The sequence below is a fragment of the Rhinoraja longicauda genome, chromosome 15 (assembly GCF_053455715.1).
Source record: "Rhinoraja longicauda isolate Sanriku21f chromosome 15, sRhiLon1.1, whole genome shotgun sequence".
NCBI lineage: Eukaryota > Metazoa > Chordata > Chondrichthyes > Rajiformes > Arhynchobatidae > Rhinoraja > Rhinoraja longicauda.
Genome location: NC_135967.1, coordinates 39,227,056 through 39,244,402, shown reverse-complemented (window position 1 = coordinate 39,244,402; position 17,347 = coordinate 39,227,056). Strand labels below are relative to the sequence as shown.

General features: G+C 43.9%; 1 protein-coding gene across 2 annotated transcripts in view; it reads left to right on the top strand.

The window, feature by feature from the left end:
* gab3 (GRB2 associated binding protein 3) overlaps positions 1–17,347 on the top strand; it is a 120,189-nt gene that overhangs the window by 74,534 nt on the left and 28,308 nt on the right. For both annotated transcript variants that reach the window (XM_078412543.1, XM_078412541.1), the window contains exon 2: positions 5,826–6,126. In XM_078412543.1, the coding sequence (XP_078268669.1) occupies positions 5,826–6,126 (301 nt within the window). The remainder of the gene's footprint in view (positions 1–5,825; positions 6,127–17,347) is intronic.

Below are 17,347 nucleotides of genomic sequence, written 5' to 3'. Positions count from 1 at the left end.
CTGTTACTCCATAACTGAAAAGGTTGACCTCCCAGCGGAGCGAGATGTCCATCGGAGAATGTTGCCGACTGGCCCACTCCAGACTGCAGGAGTACGTGCTGAGGGACGCACTGAAGCTTGGTGCAGCCAACACCAAGGCTCTGTGAGGGAGGACCTCCGTATCGGGTCCTTCCACTGCTGGACATTGAGGGGCAGTGTCTGGTGGAGAACCCCATCAAACAAGGGAAGGGAGATCACCCCAGGGGCCACATGAGTGGCAAAGGTGCCTGGTATAATGATAGTTTTAGGAACATTTCCAAATGCAACACTAATAACTCATTATCACCTATCCCCACAGTCAACAATGGGGCATTGTGGACTTCACCTTACCCTGATCATCGTCGCTTTTTGCATATCTTTCATTTATTTGTCCTATGTACCTTCTCTATGTCTCTCATTTCCCTCTCCCTTGCTCTAAGTCTGAGGAAGGGTCTCGACCCAAAACGCCACCTATTCCTTTTCTCCAGAGATGCTGCCTGACCCGCTGAGTTACCCCAGCTTTTTGCGTTCGTCTGGTGTAAGAAACAGGTTGGCACACAGCATGTAGATCTATCGGCAGCAGTGGTTGACAGGAAAGTACCCAAGTATTCAAATACCAATCTGCAATATTCCCCACATCTGGAAACTCCAACAAACCCATCCCAGATTTCCAATCTTGGTAATAAGAGAAAATGTTCAACAGCTCAATAATGCTCTTATTGTCACATGTGCGAATGTACAGTGACATTATTTTCTTCCATACAATTCAAGTATTACCGTACCAAAGCACCTCCCCGATTAGTAAAGTGTACAGATATAGTCTACTTATAATTATACTTATACTTGCAGACATAGTTACAGATTGAAGCTGTTAATGTCTGTGTGAAGGAGAAACGTTTTGAAAAAATAAAGACAAATAGTTTGGCAAGTACGTCAACAATATGTTATTCCTTAATGGATTCCACCATTTGCACTCTTTTGTCTTCTCCACTTAGAAACATTGAAACAAAGAAACATGGAAAATAGGTGCAGGAGTAGGCCATTCGGCCCTTCGAGCCAACACCGCCATTCAATATAATCATGGCTGATCATCCAAAATCAGCACCCCATTCCTGCTTTCTACCCATATTCCTTGATTTCGTTAGCCCTAAGAGCTAAATCTAACTCTCTCTTGAAAACATCCAGTGAATTGGTCTCCACTGCCGAATTCCACAGATTCACAACTCTCTGGGTGAGAACGTTTTTCCTCAATGTTAGTCCTAAATGGCCTACCCCATATTCTTAAACTGTAACCCCTGGTTCTGGACTCCAAACAACATTTTTCCTGCATCTAGCCTGTCCAATTCTTTAAGAATTTTTTATGTTTCTATAAGATCCCCTCACATCCTTATAAATTCCAGTGAATAGTTCCTCCAGGCTTTTCTCCCCCATTTATCTACACACAAGGGGTATCCCCAAAACATCATCTGTCCATTTCACTCATCATCTTAAGTCCTATTTAAGTCATATTTAGCAGCGGTAGTGATGAGGACTGGGAAACAGTCACCTGCTTCCTGAATTCACAGGTAAAACAACAGTGCTTAAACATTAATCGAATGCTGTGAAGGGCAACTGCAAGTTAATTCCACAATGTATGGCCAATGCACTTCCTACTTTGCACCTATTGACCTGCAAAAGAATTCTCTGTAATATTAAAGTGTACAGAATACAAATGAACAAATGATTTGTGCAATTACAATGGGGGCTTCTCCACGAACCACCCGCAGCCATTGAATTTGAAATAAATAGACAATTTGTTTTCGGTGTAAAACCACTTTTACCGCATATATTTCACTCAAAGCCACGTGATAACACACAAGAATACTGTGTTAATCATTCATCTGTAAAATAATTTATCATAATTATATTGTGTTACCACTGTGATATTTGTACTACTTTTGTAATTAAAGAGTGAGTTGATATAAATTGTCATATTTGTAAAGTGAAAATTATTTGCTTGTAAAATGCAGCTGCTTATTTTTATTGATACACTTTCTCTGCTCTTTCTGTCTCTGTCTCTCTCCCGATCCCCTGCTCCATCTACCTGCCCCTCTCCCTCCCCTATCTCCATCTCTCTCTCTTTTCTCATTTCTCATCTCTCTCTCTCTCTCTCTCTCTCTCTCTCTCTCTCTCTCTCTCTCTCTCTCTCTCTCTCTCTCTCTCTCTCTCTCTCTCTCTCTCTCTCTCTCTCTCTCTCTCTCTCTCTCTCTCTCTCTTTCATCTCTCTCTTTCATCTCTCTCTTTCATTTCTCATCTCTCTCATCTCTCTTGAAGATTGTTTGTCTAGCTGCAGAAAATATCTCTGTATGAGTGGACTTTTGCTGGGGTAAATTCCATGGTCTGGCTGACTAGCAGTATTTAACTCAAATAGCACCTTGCCACAAGGTACATGACAAACCAAGTTTACCTCAGCTCACAGATAGGAGCTCCATCTTCACAATTCTAGTAAGGTGGTGGTTAAGTGTGGAAATTCTGGCTGATATTTCCTCCTGTCTTGTTTGAGGAATTTGACACCAATTGTAGCATCTCATTTGTGTTGTATCCATTGGTTTGGTATCTCCTCAGCGTCTCCTCCATTTTCCTCACACGAGAATGATATTTTTAACATACATTGGAAACTAGGTAAATCTGGTAATGACAGTGTTTATTATCTGCTTTACGTTTATAAGTTCATGTCATAGGAGCTAGTATTAGGTCATTCAGCCCATTGAACCTTCACTGCCATTCAAGCATGGATGATCCATCTTCCCATCTCGACCCCATTCTCCAGCCTTCTCTCCGTAACCTTTGACACCCTCATTAATCAGATACCTGTCGAACTCCTCTTTAAAAGTACCCAAAGGTGGCCTTCACTGCTGCCTGTGGCAATGATTTCCACCGGTTCATCACTCTTACTTGCCCTTAAGCTGCTTGCTCCATTTCAGAAGACTTTTAAGAGTCAACTTCATTGTGGAGGTCTGAAGTCACATATAAATGAGACTGGGAGAGGGCAGCAGATATCCTTGAAAGATATCAAAGAACCATGGCATGGTGGTGCAACGGCAGAGTTGCTGCCTTACAACGCCAGAGACCCGGGTTCGATCCTCATCATGGGTGCTGTCTGTATGGAGTTTGTCCGTTCTCCCTGTAACCAATTGGATTTTCTCCAGGTGCTCCGGTTTCCTCCCACACACCAAAGACGTCCAGGTTTGTGGGCTAATTGACTTGGTAAAAATTGTAATTTGTCTCTCGTGTGGGTAGAATGGTGTTAGTGTGCGGGGATCACTGGTCGGCGCAGGCTCTGTGGGCCGAAGGGCCTGTTTCTGCACGGTATCTCTAAACTAAAACAGATGAGGGTTTTCAATAATCAGGGAGTTTTATTGAATTCATTTTTCTGGATTGCTACCTCTGGCTTCTTGATTACTAGTCCAGTACTTTGTCCACCACACCAGCAGCATACCCCTAAATAGCATTTTAATCAGATCCTGGTGAGAAGAAATGTTTAGACATCTTTCACCTTTTTTCATTCTGCAAGCAAGTCAAATTAAGAAAGTGATTTCAGCTTAACGAGGATAAGGTGATTATTTTGCTAAGTATCGTTCATCTTTTCTTCCACACAAACTCCCCTTCTATAACCTGTCCCAGGGCCATTCTAGGTAGATTGGCTTAGTTTAAGAGTTTTTGAGTTTAGAATTTAGAGATACAACGTGGCACCAGGCCTTTCGGCCCACCGAGTCCATGCCGACCATTGATCACCCTTACACTAGTTTAATGTCTTACACACCAGGCACAATATTTTTTTTGCAGATGCCAATTAACCTACAAACCTGTGCATATTTGGAATAAGGGAGGAAACCGGAACACCTAGTGAAAACCCACGCGGTCACAGGGAGAATGTATAAACTCCACACAGACAGCACCCATAGTCAAGATCGAACCTGGGTCTCTGGCGCTGTGAGGCAGCAACGCTATCGCTGCACCACTGTGCCGCCCCAAGTTGTGCCCAAGGTTGGAAAACGTGCCTCTGAGTGCACAGTAGAACCTGGTGTGCTCATTCTTTAGATCTTTGAGATAGAGCATGGAAACAGGCCTTCTAGCCTACTGAGTCCGCGTCGACCAGTGATCATAGAAACATAGAAACATAGAAAATAGGTGCAGGAGTAGGCCATTCGGCCCTTCGAGCCTGCACCGCCATTCAATATGATCATGGCTGATCATCCAGCTCAGTAGCCTGTACCTGCCTTCTCTCCATACTCCCTGATCCCTTTAGCAAAAAGGGCCACATCTAACTCCCTCTTAAATATAGCCAATGAACTGGCCTCAACTACCTTCTGTGGCAGAGAATTCCACAGACTCACCAGTCTCTGTGTGAAGAAATGTTTTCTCATCTTGGTCCTAAAAGACTTCCCCCTTATCCTTAAGCTGTGACCCCTGGTTCTGGAACCGGGATCACCCCGTACACCAGCACTATCCTACGCACTAGAGTCGATTTATAATTTACAGAAGCCAATTAACTTACAAACATGTAGTGTGTGAGGAAGCCGGAGCACCCCGAGTAAACCCACGAGGTGACAGGGAGTACGTACAAACTCCATACAGGCAGCACCCGTAGCCAGGATCGAACCTGGATCTCTGGTGCTGAAAGGCAGCAACTCCATCGCTGCACCACTGTGCCACCCATTCCCAGCTCCCATTCATCTTAATTGAGACCCAAGTTGACTACAATTGGAGCTTCTGACTGCTATGCCTTGAATTGGCTGGTGTTTAGTCACAAACTGGAAAGAATTTGCATCCTAGCTTCACCTGAGTGATTTGCATGCAAATGAAGGCACACTGCTTGACAATGTTATCTTGTGCTGTAGCGTGCAGGAGGCATTCCATAGATTCGTATCTCATATCATTTGGATGTGTGCAAGATTCCCATAAATGCACATGATGTACCTGCTAGAGCCTTAAACCCGCACTTATCATATCATATATATACAGCCGGAAACAGGCCTTTTCGGCCCTCCAAGTCCGCCACTTGTCTGCCAATTGGTAACCAGTTAGCTCACACCTACTTGTCTAACTAAAGCGTAACCATTAGCTTTAATCCTCGTGAATTGGAGCTCGGTTTAGTTTAGTTTAGAGGTACAGCAGGGATGGGGCTGTTTCCCTGCTGTATCTCTGATTGAAATTAAACCAGTGTGTCCTTATCTGCATGCAAAGCACTCAGGTGAAGCTAGGATAGCATGCAACAAAATGCTTCTCACTGTACCACGCACGGTACACTTCGGGAAGAAGGTACAGGAGCCTGAAAACTATATCGTCCAGGTTCAGGGACAGCTTCTTCCCTACAGCCATCAGGCTATTAAACACTTCAACAACCTCCAATAAACACTGTCCATCTTTTTGCATTATTATTGTTTGTTTTTTATGTATACGCACATGTATACACACACGTATGTATATATATATGTGTGTGAGTGTGTGTATGTATACTGTATGTGTGCATATATATATATATATATACAGAATATGTAAACATATATACAGAATATGTGTGCATATATATATATATATATACATACACACTGAACTTTTTTCCCCAGTTTACCACATTGTTTACAGTGTACTATGTATACATATTCTGTTGCCCCACTGCAAGTAAGAATTTAATTGTTCTACCTGGGGCTTATGACAGTAAAACACTCTTGATTCTTGACACGTGACAATAACACTATGAACCAAACTAAACTAAAACCTGCCCTTTGAATGGAGTCTAAGTCTGAGTGGTCTCTGTTTTACAGGCCTGGAGGAAACGCTGGTTTGTACTACGTAGTGGGCGACTGAGTGGAAACCCCGATGTCCTTGAGTACTACAAAAACCATCACTCCAAGAAACCACTGCGTATGATAAACCTCACCGAGTGCAATAATATTGAAGCCGGGTTGAAGCTCAGGAAAAAGGAATTCCAGAACAATTATGTTTTTGAAGTTAAGACTCCAGCAAGGACATTCTACCTGGTAGCTAAAACTGAGGACGAGATGAACCAATGGGTGCGGCACATCAGACTGATCTGTGGGTTTGGCTCAAATGACGATGGAACAGGTACAAATTATAATAATTGCCAAATTATTTGCACCAATGCTCTGAGTATTGGATGGATTTTGATTAAGCGACATTGGTTTTTTCAAAAAATCTGCTTCGGAAGCTGGAAAGGACACAGAAAAGAATTACGAAGATGTTGCCAGGACTCGAGGGCCTGAGCCATAGGGAGAGGCTGAGCAGGCTAGGACATTATTTGTTGGAGCGCAGGAGGATGAGGGGTGATCTAAAAGAGGTTTACAAAATCATGACAGGAATAGATTGGGTAAATGCACAGATCTTTTAGCCAGAGTGCGGGAATCGAAAACCAGAGGGTTTAGGATTGAGGTGAGGGGGAAAAGAGATTTAATAGGAACCTGAGGGGCAACTTTTTTACACTAAGAGTGGTAGGTGTATGGAACGAGCTGCATGGAAGGTAGTTAAGGCAGTGCTATCGCAATGCTTAAGAAACATTTGGACAGGTGCATAGATAGGACAGGTTTAGAGGAATATAAGCCAAACGTAGGCAGGTGGGACTAGTGTAGATGGGACATGTTGGTTGGCATGGGCAAGTTGGGGCGAATGGCCTGTTTCCATGCTGTCTGACTATGACTCTCGACAAGGCTGGTGCCGGCCTTTCTAATTGCTTTGAGCAATGGTTGAACATGGCGATGTAATCAAAGAATATTTATAGAATTCTCTTTGGCCACACCTTTGCAGAGTTAGTGTAATAGTGACACTTCGAGTCATAGAAACATAGAAACATAGAAAGTAGGTGCAGGAGTAGGCCATTCGGCCCTTCGAGCCTGCACCGCCATTCAATATTATTATGGCTGATCATCCAACTCAGTATCCTGTACCTGCCTTCTCTCCATACCCCCTGATCCCTTTAGCCACAAGGGCCACATCTAACCCTTCTTAAAACTGAAGGAGTCTAAAGAAGGGTCTCAACCCGAAACATCACCTATTCATGTTCTCCAAGGATGCTGCATGACTTGCTGAGTTACTCCAGCACTTCATGTTCTTTCGTGTATTAACCAGCATCTGCAGTTCCTAGTTTCTGCAGGGTTAGTGCAATTCTTGGAGTTTGTTTCAGGTTTGCTATTCCAGCTCATGTTTTATAGTTGACCTTGCATTGAGCCAGTGAATCTTTTTCTACATTTCACCTCAATCCCTTGCATTATATGAAATTGTCCATTATTTTTTCTGCTAACTTGAACACAGTGCAGTTCTGAATGTGGAGATTGCTTTATTACCAGCGAAGTTATGTGACCAGAGTTTCCTTTGTTTAAAGATTGTGGAATTTTAAAGGAAGCACTTGCTTTGAAAGCTGTGAAGAATACTTGGCTGTAGAAGGAGGAATTTGTTGACTAGCTGCTGGAATGACATGAATTTCCATTGAATTTATGAACTGGTCAGGTTCAAAGAAGTGAAAAAAAAACTGTTGCTGCCGCAAATCTAAAGTAAAAGCAGATATTACTGAAAAAAAGAACTCGATTGGATCCAGGGTGAGAGAAGCAAGACCGGTGAAAAAAAACTCATTAGATGATAGACACAAAATGCTGGAGTAACTCAGTGGGACAGGCAGCATCTCTGGATAGAAGGGTGACGTTTTGGATCGAGACCCTTCTCCAGATTGGCCAACCTGAAGGGTTACTTTCACTTAGGGAATTTAGAAGGATGAGAGGGGATCTTATCGAAACATATAAGATTATTAAGGGGTTGGACACGTTAGAGGCAGGAAACATGTTCCCAATGTTGGGGGAGTCCAGAACCAGGGGCCACAGTTTAAGAATAAGGGGTAGGCCATTTAGAACGGAGATGAGGAAAAACTTTTTCAGTCGGAGAGTTGTGAATCTGTGGAATTCTCTGCCTCAGAAGGCAGTGGAGGCCAATTCTCTGAATGCATTGAAGAGAGAGCTAGATAGAGCTCTTAAGGATAGCGGAGTCAGGGGGTATGGGGAGAAGGCAGGAACGGGGTACTGATTGGGAATGATCAGCCATGATCACATTGAATGGCGGTGCTGGCTCGAAGGGCCGAATGGCCTACTCCTGCACCTATTGTCTATTGTCTATTGTCATAGATTCATATAGGATGGAAACAGGCCCTTCGGCCCAACTCATCCATGCTGACCGAGATGCTCCATCTGAGCTCATCCTATTTGCTCGCATTTGGTCCATATCTCCTCTCGTGTCTTTTAAATGTAGTTATTGTTCCTACCTCAACTACCTCTTCTGGCTGCTTATTCCAAACACCCATCAACCTCTGAGTGAAAACGTTGCTCCTCAGGCTCCTATTACATCTTTGCCCTCTCATCTTAAACCTATGTCCTCTGGTTTTTGATTTCTCTCACCTGGGTACAAGACTGTGCATTCACCTTATGAATCCCCTTCTGTACACGTCTATAAGATCACCCCTTAGCCTCCTGCGCTCCAAGGAATAAAGTCCAAGCTTGACCAATCTCTCCCTATAGGTCAGGCCCAAGACTCCTGGCAACATCCTTCTTCCAATGGAGTGCATTGCGTTTGGTGCCTCTAATGTGGTCGCCTCTACATTGGAGAAACCAAACGCAAATTGGTTGACCATTTTTGCGGTACAGCTCCTTTCACTCTGCAATGGTGACACTGGGCTTCCAATTGCCCGTCAGTTAAATTCCCCATTCTACTCCCGTTCAGACCCCTTCTGTCTTTGATCTCCAACATTGTTTCAAAGATGACCAACATAATCTCAAGGAAAGGCATTTCTTCCATCAGGATACGAAATGTGGATGGGTTGGTTAAAGTTAAGGTTGCAGATGACACCCAGATTGCTGGAGTCGTGGACAGTGAGGGAGGCTGTCAAAGTATATGGTGGGACATAGATCAGCTACCGTAACGAGTGGAGAAATATCCTATTTAAACCTTGTTTAAGAGACTTTTAGATAGTCAGGGAATGGAGGGATATGGATCATGTGCAGGCAGATGAGATTAGTTATCATGGCATCATCTTTGGCACAGACGTTGTGGGCCGAAGGTTCTGTTCCGGTGCTGTACTGCACTATGTTCTAAGTCCCCAAGTCTCAATATTGGGTTCAACAATTTCAGATCACCACCATGTTCTTCCCTCTACACACATAGAGTCATGGCGTCATGCAGTGTGGAAACAGGCCCTTTGGCCTAACTTGCCCGTACTGACCAACATATCCCATCTATACTTGTCCCACCTGCCTGTGCTTGACCCATATCCCTCTAAACCTGTTCTATCCATGGACCTGTCTAATTGTTTCTTAAAAGTTGCGATCATCCCTGCCTCAAGTACTGTACTTCCTCTGGCAGCTCGTTCCATACACCCACCACCCTTTGTGTGAAAAAGTTACCCCTCAGGTTCCTATTAAATCTTTTCCCCTTCACCTTTAACCAAAGTGCTCTAGTTCTCAATTTCCATGCTCTGGGCAAGAGACTCTACCCGATCTATTCCTCTCATGGTTTTGTACACCTCAATTAGATCACTCCTCATACTTCTACGGTCCTAGGAATAGTGAAAGGCCTGGATTGAGTGGATGTATAGAGGATGTTCCCACTAGTGGGAGAGTATAGGACTAGAGGTCACAGCCTCAGAATAAAGAGACGTTCCTTTAGAAAGAAGACGAGGAGGAATTTCTTTAGTCAGAAGGAGGTGAATCTGTGGAATTCATTGCCACAGAAGGTGAGAAGGCCGTGGAGGTCAAGTCAATGGATATTTTTATGGCAGAGATAGATAGATTCTTAATTAGTACAGGTCAGGGGTGATCATTGGTCGAAGCAGACTCAGTGGGCCAAAGGGTCTGTTTCCACGCTGTATCTCACATATGAACATGAATAGTCCCAGCCTGCTCAACCTCTCCCCACAGCTCAGACCCTCGAGCCCTGGCAACATCCTCGTAAATCTTCTCTGTACCCTTTTCAACTTGACAACATCATGTTGTCGGGAAATCTAGGTTTCAGTTTGTTTCTGTTCCTTTTCCAAGTGCTAAAGTATTAAATTAAAGCACTGGAGTAATTTTTACCTTGACAACTTTGGTGCACACTCTAACACAGACATTCTCCAGTTTTTCCCTTTACTGCATCTTAAAACACGCTTGTATTCTAACTTTCTGTCCCATTGAAGTGTCAGTGACCCGTAATGTTGACTCTTTGCTTCTCTTACCATGGAAACTGCCTGACCTGTTAAATTCTTCCAGCATTTTCTGGTTTCGTTTGTTGAAGTTCAAGGTTTTCTTAAATTCTTTCATGTGATAAGGCCCGCATTTTAGTTTGGTTTAGAGATACAGCTTGGAAACGGCCCCTTCGGCCCATTGAATCCGCGCCAACCATCAATCACCCGTACACTAGTTCTATCCTACACACGGGGGACAATTTTACAGAAGCCAATTAACCTACAAACCCACACGTCTTTGAGTGTGGGAGGAAACACCCGGGGAACACCCGGAGAAAACCCACTGTGCCACGGGGAGAACGTACAAACTGCGTACAGACAGCACCAATAGTCAAGATGGAACCCGGGTCTCTGGTGCTGTAAGGCAGCAACTCTACCGCTGTGCTGCACTTTGTATGATGCCGGTGGACTACCTTCATGAATCAATGTGATCCTTGTGGTCTAGGTATTTCCAGAGTGCTGTTAGAAAGTTACAGGTTTTGGACCTAGTAACGATTTGACATACTTTAACGCTGGGATAGTGTGTGGCTTAGAGGTGAACTTGTTAGTGGTTTAGTTGCTATATAGCTGCTGCCGTTGTCTTTCTTGGTCGTTGAGGTTGTGGGTTGGAGAGGTGACCGTTGCCTAGGATAAGTCTCTATTAGGACCGATTAAACTTTTTTGCACATAGTTAACAAATTCCTCTCCTTCTAAGCCTCTTGTACTAAGTCCATCCCAATTAAAATTGGGAAATTTAAAACCCCCTACATCTGTAAGCCTGTTCCTCCACATCTTTCTCTGATGAACATGAACAGTTCTATTACTCCAGCTTTTTGTGTCTATCTTTGGTTTAAGCCAGCATCTGCAGTTCCTTCATAAGCCTCTCGTCTGCTCCACTGCGAAATCTCCTCAAGGTATGCCTAGTTTGAAGAGGTTCTCCTCCTCTACCCGAAGCGTCGCCCATTCCTTCTCTCCAGAGATGCTGCCTGACCCGCTGAGTTGTTCCAGCTTTTTGTGTCTATCTCTGGTTTAAACCAGCATCTGCAGATCCACCCTAGGCTGCTTCTTCTAAAGGCGGGTTTGATTTTAAAAAGAAGCTGACACTTCAAAAAGTATGTAGTGAGGAACTGCAGATGCTGGTTTAAATCGGAAGATTGACACAAAATGCTGGAGTAACTCAGTGGGACAGGCAGCAACTCTGGAGAGAAGGAATGGGTGAAGTTTCAGGTCGACACCGGGTTGAAGTCTGAAGAAGGGTCTTGACCCGAAACGTCACCCGTTCCTTCCCTCCAGAGATGCTGCCTGTCCCGCTGAGTTGCTCCAGCATTTTGTGTCTAGCTTCAAAAAGTATTTCTGACAAGGGAGAAGCAGCTCTCTGAGCTGATGTGGCTGCTTTTGGCATTTCAAGTCAGGGCCTTGTGATTGTGGGGAACAGTTGTGTGATTTATTCCACCCTGATAATTATAGTCCTTCACACTTACTCCACCATTATGTGGATTGTTCTCATCATGCCGAATAAGCTACTTGCTTTGCGTTGATGTAAAACTGACCTGCGGATCCTGAATTATCTAATCTAATTACAACGATTCATGCATTTATAAATAATCAAAGTGACATTATTCAGGAAAGGAAATGCAAATTGCTGAAAATAGCAATACATAATAAATCATAAAAATGCAAATTGGGTGTGCAGAGAAATCAAGTTTCTCAAAAGCCTCAACAACCTCCTTTGATCAATTTCAAGAACCCTGATTAGATATCGATTTCCTTGTTCTTGTTGCCAAAGAGGCAACCAATCCTTCATCCCTCTTCCTCACAATCCCTGATTGTATTTAGTTCCCTGCATTGGCTCTGCTTTGTTGATGAACAGGCCTCTTTGCAGTAACTCTGTCCCAAATGGCAGCCGTTCTCCCTCTCCCAGTAATGTGACCTTCAAAGGCAACTCAGCGGCAGGAATTAACTCAGGGTCAATATATCACAGTCCTGGGATTTTCAAAACAGTCATTTCAAAACAGAAGACTGGAGGATGGATAATGTCGTGCCTCTATTTAAAAAAGGTTGTAAAAGGAAAACCTGGAAACTATAGACCAGAAAGCCTAACATCTGTGGTAGGAAAGTTACCGGAGAGGATACTAAGGGATAAGATGTACAGGTCCACCACCGATTTTCCGGCACCCTTGTTTACCGGAGATTTGCCGCATTATCTGTTTTGCCGGATCAACCGAGGTCACGGTCTTTGGGGGGAGGAGAAGTTGGCTATGGGAATGGATCTGCTGGCTCAGGCCAGGCCGGAGTTCCAGAGTCCTGGCCGCAGGGGGCAAATTCGACCTGCCGATCGGCGCGGAAATCCTAATGAGGACAATCAGCAATAACAAATGCCATTCTCTCCCTCCGGGGCATTATAACAAGAGTTCGCTGGATTTGTCTCCAAGCTTTTGTGTATCACCATGACTGCTGGACTGGTCTTTCCATACTTGTACAACCACTACAACTTCCAAATCAACTCTGAACTACATAGACTTGCAGGCATTGGTTTTGTCTTTTTGCACGATTATTGTTTATTTTATGTGTATGTATGTATGTATATATTATATATATATATGTGTGTGTGTGTGTATGTGTACGTGTGTATGTGTATATATATATGTGTGTGTGAATGTACTTGTCGGTATATATATATATATATATATATATATATATATATATGTGTGTGTGTGTGTATTTATATGTGTGTGTATTTATATGTGTGTGACATATATGTGTATGTGTGTGCGAGCCAGCACCGCCATTCAATGTGATCATGGCTGATCATTCTCAATCAGTACCCCGTTCCTGCCTTCTCCCCATACCCCCTGACTCCGCTATCCTTAAGAGCTCTATCTAGCTCTCTCTTGAATGCATTCAGAGAATTGGCCTCCACTGCCTTCTGAAGCAGAGAATTCCACAGATTCACAACTCTCTGACTGAAAAGGTTTTTCCTCATCTCCGTTCTAAATGGCCTACCCCTTATTCTTAAACTCTGGCCCCTGGTTCTGAACTCCCCCAACATTGGGATCATGTGTGTGTGTATATATATATATATATATATATATATATATATATATATATATATATATATGTGTGTGTATGTACTTGTCGGTATATATATGTGTGTGTGTGGATAATATATATGTGTTTGTATATTTGTATATATATGACAGTCTCTTCTGCGGCTGGTATATGGAGGGGTTGGTTCAAGTCTGAACAATTACCCAGTGGCCATTGCTGCAATGGCATGGCTCCCACGCTCCCAACAGGGCGCTGCTGATGGGAGCTAACCCAGTTCCTTTTTTCACACAGGAATCGTTGTACAAAATGCCACAGCGCTACTTTCAACTTATTTTTGTTCGGTTTGGCGAATGTTATCGGATGATCCAATTGGGCATTAACATTATTCAAAGGCATGTTTGATTTTTGATAACCCTGAGCTAAGTAGGTTCTCTAGTGGTGCCAGCTGTAATGGAAAATATTCAGCACTCATGCTCGTCTGTCTCATCTTGAAGAGACAGAACAGGATAAAACAATCAAAAGGGGGCAAATTTCAGTCTTAGTCATTTGCTTTCAGTGGGGAAATAAAAGATTAAGATCGGTCAGGAGGATGTTGAGTGTGTAGGAAGGAACTGCAGATGCTGATTTAAACCGAAAAGCTGGAGTAACTCAGCGGGTCAGACAGCATCTCTGGAGAAAAGGAATAGGTGACGTTTCAGGTCGAGACCTTTCCTCAGACTGTTTAGTTTAGTTTATTGTCAAGTGTACCGAGGTACAGTGAGAAGCTTTTGTTGCGTGCTCACTAGTGAGCAGAAAGACAATACATGATTACATGTGGAGGCTTTGGAAAGGGTGCGGAAGAGGTTTACCACAATGCTGCCTGGATTGTAGGCTATTAGCTACAAGGAGAGGTTGGACAAACCTGGATTATTTTCCCTAGAACACCACAGGTTGATGGGGAGACATAATAGCAGTATAAAAAATTAGGAGAGGCATAGATAGACATTCAGAACAGGGTGGACATTTAGAATGATTTTCCCAGAGTGGAAATGACAGACCAGAGGACATAGCTTTTGAGTTGACAGGGCGAGACTTAAGGGCCTGTCCCAGTTAGGCGATGTTAAGGCGACTGTCGGTGACTAGGCTGTCGCCGAACGTTCACCGGGGTGTCGCGGGCATGATCGTGAGGAGTCTTCAATGAATCGTAGCGGATCTCGGCGCGTTGCGGAAAAATTTACCTGCTAGAACTTTCTCGGCGACAGCTGGCTTGTCGCCAGGTATCGTAGCTTATTGTGGGCGCTGTCGCACGCTGTCCCCAGGTTTGTTAGGTTGTCGCAGATGCATTTAGAAGCACGTAGTATTAAATTAAGAAAAGGCATTTGAAGATACCAGAAGATAGTTTTGTTTAACCAATTTATTTACCGTCAGGACATTTGACAGGTAGATTGGAGGCGACAGTTTGACGGTCAGGTAAGCGTGGGAATTTCGCGATGTTTCCGAAGACGGTGTAATCTCTTAGCCAGGCGCTAGTTTCACAAAAAAAGACACTTGCATCGGCATTGTCGTGGTCATTGGCGTAGGGTAAAAGAAAATTTCGGCAATCTGCTACGACTTTGTCAGTCGCCGGCAGTCGCCTAAAAAATCGCGTAACTGGGACAGGCCCTTTAAAGGAGATGTGCGGGGACAGGTTTTTTACACAGAGGGTGGTGGGTGCCTGGAACACACTGCCAGAGTTGTGGTGGAATTAGATACAATAGTGGTATTTAAGAGGCTTTTAGATAGACACGTGGATCTGCAAGGAATGGAGGGATATGGATCATGTGCAGGTAAATGCGGTTAGTTTAACTTGACAGACACTGTGGACTGAAGGGTCTGTTCCTGTGCAGTACTTTTCTCTGTCCTGTGTTCCACAATGTGTCTTTATCATCTTACGTTGGTTTCAGCTGCGGGGTCTTGTCTGTCCATGACTTTGAATTCAGAAATAAAAAAGGTTTTGCCCTGCAATGGCATATGGATCATCAAAAGGGTTCTGTCTCTTCAAGATGACACAGATCAACATGAGTGGTGAATATTTTCCATTACAGCTGGCAGCACTAGAGAACCTACTTAGCTCAGGGCTATCGTGTATAAAGGTCCTGTGGTCAGCCCTGCTGTGTTTCAGAGTGACTGAATGACATGTTCGGAGGCTATTGATCTATCAGTTGGATCTCTTGGAACTCAATAAAGACAGTATCTTGTCTGTTAAGGAGCCTCAGGTCATAAGCGAAAGTGACACAGGTTAGGTGTTGTGACACAGCAGAAAGCTGAACCATTTTGTTCTGCTTCATGAATGGCTTACATTTGAGAGGTTGTTTAGCCAAGAAAGAGCAGTAAGGTCACTGCATTTAAAACAAGGCAAGTAAGTAGCCTCTCTGTCCATTGTGGCTTGTTCAAAGTGGAAGAACACCTCAAAACTCAACATGATGCCGATACTCATCTGAGCAGGGAAAGCACCACAAAAATCCTGTCACACTAATTCTACAAAAGGAAAGCAGGATTTGATTTTGCTTTACATTTTACAGTGTGTCCACCTTTATCATGTCTGTATAATCCCTCGAAGAAACAGGAATTGAAGCAAAATTGTTCCTATTCAAAAGATTCTTTATTAAAGCAGGTTCCCTTCTTTGAGATAAATAAAGGAACACGACTGGTAGCCAAAATTTCCCTCTTTTGCAATTTGGATGCTATTAACTTGTAGGTTGTAAATCAGTAACATGAGGTCTATCCCAAGGGATCACCAAATGCAATATAATTACTGTAAAGTTGAAAGGTAATCAATAACTAATTTATCCTTCTTTCAAATAGGGAGAAGATTTCGTTTCTTGTACTGAGGTGCACTAAGCAGTTTGTTACTGGTTAACGCGCAACAGAAGCTTTTCACAGTACCTCGGTACACGTGACAATAAACGAAACTAAACTAAGCTAAAAGATAGACACCAAACCTAGAGAGAAGAAAGGTCTCGACCTGAAACATCACCTGTTCCTTTTCTCCACACATGTTGTCTGACCCGCTGAGTTCCTCCAGCTTTTTGTGTCTATCTTTGGTTTAAACGGGCATCTGCGGTTCCTTCCTGCGTGTACCAAGGCATGAGTTGCGTGGGAATGAACAGCGGGGTTTGTTAGTCATGGGACAGGCTCGGTGCTCAGTGACAGACATTTGACATGTTGGTCAGCAGGGCAGTGGGTGGGGATCAGAAGGAAAGTGGGTGGAAGATGCATGACTGTCGTGAGCCAGGGGTCAGTGTGTGGGCGGGGAGGGACGGGGAGAGCTGGATCCATGTATTCAAGAGAGAGTTAGATATAGCTCATGGGGCTAATGGAATCAAGGGATATGGAGAGAAAGCAGGAACGGGCTACTGATTTTGGATGACCAGCCGTGATCATCTTGAATGGCAGTGCTGGCTTGAAGGGCCGATTGGCCTACTCCTGCACCTATTGTCTATGTTTCTATCCAGCCAACGCTGCTCAGTAAGGCTCCCTGAAGCAACACACACAAGCCTTGTGAAGGCCTGGGCCTGCAGGGGCCACTCATGCAATGACTAGTGTCCCAGCAATGACACCCAGCCATGCATTACAGTGCATGCCATACGAAAATGCTGCACTTGCAGCCCCTGGGTCATAGAGTTGTGCAGCACGGAAACAGGCCTTTCAGTCCATGTGCAGCTCCCATTTGTATTAGTCAGTCAGATACAACAACGATCCAGAACAAAAACTGCAGGTCCCCCATTTGGCTTTGTTTAGTTTGCAGATACAGCATGGAAACCGGATTCTCGGCACACCGAGTCCACGCCAACCATCGAGCACCCGTTAACACTAGCTCTATGTCACCCACTTTCTCATCCACTACCTACACATTAGACCATAATTATAAGGCTTAGGAATAGAGTTAGGCCATTCAGCCCATCGAACCACCATTTGGTCATGGCTTGCCTATTTTCCCTCTCAGCCCCCTTCCCCTGCCTTCTCCCTGTAATTTTTGACACCCTTTCTATTCAAGAACCTATCAATCTCCGCTTTAAAATTACC